Source organism: Aedes albopictus, chromosome 2 (assembly GCF_035046485.1).
Source record: "Aedes albopictus strain Foshan chromosome 2, AalbF5, whole genome shotgun sequence".
NCBI lineage: Eukaryota > Metazoa > Arthropoda > Insecta > Diptera > Culicidae > Aedes > Aedes albopictus.
The window spans coordinates 339,768,180-339,774,437 of record NC_085137.1 but is presented as its reverse complement, the minus strand read 5'-3'; the positions used below and the strand labels follow the sequence as shown (position 1 = coordinate 339,774,437).

The window sequence follows — 6,258 nt, the reverse complement described above, 5'->3', positions numbered from 1 at the left end:
ATTCTAACTGGACAATGCTTCATGTCCATCGTTTTTCAGGATTTCTAGACCCTCTTCCCCCTGTTTTCCTAAACCTATTACAGGTAAAGTCACAGAATCTTGCAAATAGCTGATCACTTTTCCAGGACTATTAATAAATAAATGGTTGAACAGCAATTACACTAGCACTCAAGCAGCGCATTAAATGCGTCTTTTCTTTGGTCACTGCCCCATATTGGGAATTACTGCCGTATCAAGATTGAACAGTGAACACGGAACAGAGATTCCCCTTATTGAAACAGCTGTAAAAATATTGCATCAGTACGCACATCCTTATCAAATAAAAACTACCTTGGTTTGTAAACACTTGTTATCAGCTTATACAATTCATTCACTATGCACTTGCTCCTTACCTTTCACTGTCAGTGTTCGGATTGAGCTCGAAATAACAGCATCATTTTCGAGATGCTGCAATTCTTTACGTGAGTAGAACAGTTAAGCCAAGGAACGTCACATAAAACATAATTCACCTTTCAGGTTTGCTACATCACTTTTAGCAATATCGAATTTCAACCTCGTATTGTCCGAAGACCGAAATCAATGTGTCATTAACGCGGAAAATGAGTGCGTCTTTCAGTCAATCTATGTGGCTGCGAACAAGGATGAAAAACAAAATCTACAGACACCAGCATCTTCTAATACATCAACGATCAAGTTCATCAGCTCTGCTATAGATTTCGTCACGCCCACGCTTTTGCGTTCTGTCAATAGAGTTCGTGCATTGGATTTGAGTGGCGTGAAATTGAAAGGGCTTCACCACGATGCTCTTCAAAACTTCGAAGTTCTGGAAGATGTTGATCTTTCCAATAATGTGCTTGTCGAACTGCCGCAAGGAGTCTTTTCCGACGTGAATCAGTTGCGCAACTTGGATATCTCTCATAACAATCTGCGACATTTGGAAGGACACGTTTTCGAAAACTGTCCGGAACTAAGACGCTTGGAACTGTATGGGAACTCAATCGCTGAAATTAGTCGAGAACATTTCCGCATTCCTCGAGAGCTGGACTACTTAAGTCTGGGAGACAATCGAATCGAACGTTTGAACAGTGGAACATTTAGGTTGTTGGCTAATTTGACAGTGCTGGGGTTGAGAGAAAACTTTCTTCGTGAATTAGGACACGATGTTTTCCACGGTTTAGTGTCCTTGGAGCAGTTGGATTGGACAATCTGATCGAACGCATTAGCCCAGGGTCATTCCAAGGACTTGCTAATCTGAAGGTTATTATGTTATCAGGGAACTTTCTAGAGGCACTTCCTTTCGGATTGTTCAATAACTTGAAGGAGCTGAGTGAGATATATTTACAAGGCAACGAGATAAAGCACATAAATGAGAAAATATTTAACGGGTTGGCGAGCCTACGAATAGTGAACTTGAATGGTAATTGCTTACATGACGTTCCGTTGGATTTGTTCAAAAGTCAACTGAATACTATTGATCTAGACTTCAGCCAAAACAAATTGAGTTCAATACCTTCGAGACTCCTGCCTAAAATGGGCAATGATATAAAATTGCAAAACAACCTTATTGATATTGTGCGGTCAAACACATTTAGAGAAGCAACGAACATTTCAACGATAATGCTATACGGCAATAAAGTATTTGAGTTGGAAGATGATTCATTCGATGGTCTGGTCAATCTTTCAGAATTGTATCTTGACTACAACCAGCTCAATGAAATTCCAACGACATTGTTCAAAGCAAATCCTAAACTAGTTCATGTTACCTTATCCCATAATTCTTTGAACACTATACGGAGTAACTCTTTTGCAGGACTATTTCAACTCAACTCGGTTGAACTATCGTACAACAAGATAGCTCATATCGAAGAAGGTGCATTTTACGGATCAGCAATAACGTTTTTAAATCTTGAAAACAACTTCCCGCATAGAAATATATCGTTCAAGCTATCGTTCATATCATAAGAATTTAATTCGTGGAATGATTATTACAACAGCAACGATGGGTTTATGATTCGATGATTGAAGTTTCTGAATTGACATTATTCAATACTTTACGAGTATTATTACACTTATGATAAAGATACCATTAACGATATATGAATAATTGTTTATCTTTCCTTTTTGCAAGTTCGACGATTAATTTTAGCTTTTGTGAGTTTTCACAATGTTTAAACAATACAATGGCCATAGTAAGCATGAAATGCACATGTTGTTTCCATATTGTGTGTAATAGTGACAGGATTCGATACTTCTGAGCAGACAAAATAAACTGCACAACATTGATAGCTCCAATTTGCTCTACCAGAGAACGCGTTGTCACCTCGGTTGTCACTAAGAGCTGCTTCGCTTGACGGTTGCTGTTTCCATGCCAGCAGCTTGTTTCGGCTAATTACTGCAAACTTACCGGATCACATGCAAAACCGGAATCTCCAAAGGGATTTTCAGGGGATTTTTCCACTGGAGCTACTGTCTTCATAGTAAAGACTATAAATCTTCCCCTCGGTTCTCCTCGTTAACTGCTTAATCACCTTCACAACACCATCGAATTTCAGTCAACCGCGAGCACAGGTTCCACATGGTGTAGTGGATAAACACCGTGAACTTTCGGAAACAACTTTGGCCACGGCAATCTGTTCGATTCCCGTTCCAGTGAATAAAAAATACGACGAAAGTAAACAATGATTCAGTTAATCGTGAGCAAATTTGACAGTGCCCGACAAATGCCCGCAGGGGTGTACATTTTTTCGGGTCGGTAAAACAGATGTGGTGAAATATTTCCGTTTTGTTTTTATTATTCGTCGTATCATAAAGTTAATGATAAAGGGATTATAACATCTATGATTCCGCAAAATTTTTGTTCGAGAAAAATAGCGTTTTTGAATGGTAACGATACTTAACAACCCATTCGGTCTATCATTCAAACTCCCAATATGATAAGTACTATCCTTAATATCATATGTCGTATCAGCGATAAATAATCCAGTTTATGATAACATGAATAATAAGAAAATGATACACTGTAAAACTGTTGTATGATACCGTTTTATTCGGGTTGTTGGAAGGCATTAGAGATGATTCTTTTGATGGACTCAAACTCATCTATTTGAATTTAGCAGACAACAAACTAATTCGAATTCACGAAACATCGTTTCAAAAACAGCCATTTATTGAGGTTCTGAATTTGAAGGATAACGGTGTAATTGAAATTCACGAAAATTCCTACTACAATCTAGGACGATTGCGTGAGTTAGATCTAACTAATAACTCATTGTATGATATTCCTTCAAAAGCATTTAACAGGCTAAAATCATTGGAGATATTGAAATTGTCAAGAAATCGTTTGACATCCCTAGATTTCGATAGTTTGACACATCTTACCACATTAAATCATCTTGAAGTAGACCATAATCAACTTAGGATGTCTAGGGATCACACTGAAACCCTGTCAGTTCTTCAGTTACAAAATTTGCAATGCAGTTCTGAATTTTTACCTCAACTAAATCGCACTGCACTCAAATCACTGAATATCAATACTCTGACCGTAGATACTTTGCATGCAAGTCTTCTCCAAGGTATTGTCAACTTGCAGAAGCTCACCATCTCTAATACAAAAATTTCAGGATTTTCTTCTAATTTTCTTGGCGGTCTTGAATTTTTGCAAGAATTATCGATAACACAAAACAAGATACAGCAATTTCCACCAACATTTTTCGATGATTGCATTCGTTTACAGTCCCTGGATTTATCTCATAACAAACTTTTGACAATAAATCCCAGATGGTTCCGAAACATGACCGAACTTATGTTCTTATCCTTTACAGGAAACCGCATTTCGAAGATCTTGCCAAACACGTTCAGTCATCTTCGATCTCTAGAAGTGTTATTTCTCGGATCCAACAGCATCCGCTATGTGTCGATAGACACACCCATTTCATCACTGAAGAGTTTTAATGTTTCTTGGAATCAATTGGAAAACATCGGAAACAGCTTTTCCCTAAACATCCCCAATCTCGAACATTTCGACATAACAGGAAATTACTTAACAGAGTGTTTCATTCCCATTCGCCTACAAACGCTGTTTGCTTCAAACAATAAAATATCTCGCATTACTTTTGATTCGTCTGGGAAGTTTTCCTTACAAACTCTCTACTTGAGCAGCAACAGACTTCGGAATGTCAATGATTTATTCAGACTAACGAAGCTAGAAACACTAGATGTATCTTATAATCCACTGCAAAACTTCGATCTGTACCAGCTTTACAAATGGAAACATCTTACTTCATTGAACATGTCGGCAGTTGGGAACATCCAGCTACCGGAGGAAGAAATGAAACCCACAAATCTAATTGGGATAGATTTGAGTAATAATCAAATAGGAGATTTGCCGATAAGTTTTCTCAAAGCAATTCCACGGGTGAATGAAATTCACATTCGTGGCAATGATATTGACGAAGCAGAGTTGACGAAAATTGAAAAGTATTTGCAGCATTTGATAAATTTGGAAGAGGATAGCATCAATAACGACAATGAGAAACGAGCATATAACAACCGAGGAATATAATTAAGAAAACAGATTTATTATACTACAAGTAGAAAAATATTTCTCGTAAAACCCTGTAAATTTCATTTCTTCTATCCAAGAAACAAAAATAGTTTCAATACGAGGTTTTTAGAACTTAACAAAATTACTTAAAAACAGTTTCACATAGCACAATAAACACAACCAATGTAACTATATTATCAGAAACCAATAAAACCTGTCAAACATATCTACTACTTTTATTGTCTATTCTTGAAGTTCCTTTTAGTTCGGAAATTACAAAGCAATGTAGAAATTTAGCAAACATTTCTGCTTATCAAATGTAAACAGGAAATAAACCTACTCGGGAACAATTGAAGCCCTACAATACTCACACTTGTCTGTTAGCGAACAGGTGTACCATACGTGAGCACGACTATGGATGTGTTGGTAAATTCATCAAACGCCTTCGATGAGTAATTTTGATGAGTTGCGCTGTCGTTGTTTTGTTGTTGCTAGTGATTCATTCGAGTGTTGCCATGTTTGGATGCATGATTATTGCACGGAAAATCAAGAAAACACATTTTTGGATTTAATATACTGAAAAGTAAGAGAATCAACATCAAAGGTTTGAATGTTTCCCGGATATTCTCCGCCTCTGGTGATATCGTTAAGAGCTCCTTATGGAGAACCGAGAGCTCGCTCCTGGCATTCGTAATTGCCTCTTGATATTCCATCGGGAATCTCATCTGAGGAGTCCACCGGGAATTCCGTTTGGGGACTCCGGTCAAATCCGTCTGGAAACTCCGCCGGGAATGCTTTCTGGGGCTTTCGCCAGGGATTCCCTCTAGAATCACAGCCAAGAATTACGTCTGGGAACTCCGCCAGAAATTCTCCTTCGTAGTGCATTCCTTTTGAAGATTTCGTCAGGAGTTCCTCTTAGGAATTCCATAGAAGTTCTCTTTGAAGATTCCTCCATGGTGATTCCGCCGGGGATGGGCTATGAGGTTTCCACCAGGAATTTCCTTGGCAGATTCCCCAAGGATATTCTTTTAGAGGTTCCGTAAAAAGTTCCGTTTTGGGAATCCCTCAGAAATTCTTTTTGGAGATTCCCCAGAAGTTTCTTCTGAAGATTCCTCTGGGCGTTTTCTCCAGGGACTCCTCCTTAAGGACTCTATGACATTTCCCCGAATTCCATTATCCCGAATGACACTTCCCCGAATTCCATTACCCCGAATGACCCATTTCCCCGAATTCCATTACCCCGAATAACCCATTATCCCGCATATTATTTACTAAATCAAAATTTTGTAATTCCCAAAATAAAGGAAAGTGATGCTGTTTATTCCGGAAAGGACTAGCTTTTATAGAACCGAAACACTTAGTTGAAAATAAAGCATATCAAGCTCTTGGGACCCTTTGAAAAAATCTCTGACCAGTATGATTAGGGAGCATCCATTAAGTACGTCACGCTAAAATTGGGAATTTTCAACCCCCCCTCCCCCCTTCGTACGGGTTTTTGCTGTACTTAATACATTGCTTGTCACACTTTCACAACCCCCCCCCTCCCCCCTAGGACCGTGACGTACTTATGGGGTGAAGTCACTCTTCCATATAACAGTATAACTTGAAAGAATAGTCTATAAATAAAAGAAGGAAAAATCTCTGATAAATATATTAACCGTTGTGACGCCAACAAATTCCTTAAATTAATAACTAGAAAGAATAGCCTTTGTTTA

General features: G+C 38.3%; 2 protein-coding genes and 1 pseudogene across 2 annotated transcripts; all 3 read left to right on the top strand.

The window, feature by feature from the left end:
• The first annotated feature begins 419 nt into the window (after positions 1-419).
• On the top strand, positions 420-1,210 carry LOC115259269 (leucine-rich repeat-containing protein 15-like). The gene is made up of 2 exons (XM_029859799.2): positions 420-461; positions 517-1,210. Exons 1-2 carry the CDS (start codon positions 445-447, stop codon positions 1,208-1,210), a joined length of 711 nt encoding a protein of 236 aa, XP_029715659.2. The 5' UTR covers positions 420-444.
• Positions 1,211-1,256: 46 nt separating this feature from the next.
• LOC115259268 (carboxypeptidase N subunit 2-like) lies at positions 1,257-1,962 on the top strand. The gene has a single exon (XM_029859798.2). It carries the CDS (start codon positions 1,264-1,266, stop codon positions 1,960-1,962), a length of 699 nt encoding a protein of 232 aa, XP_029715658.2. The 5' UTR covers positions 1,257-1,263.
• A 1,084-nt stretch (positions 1,963-3,046) lies between these two features.
• LOC115259284 (toll-like receptor 7) lies at positions 3,047-4,763 on the top strand (annotated as a pseudogene).
• The last annotated feature ends 1,495 nt before the right edge of the window (positions 4,764-6,258 follow it).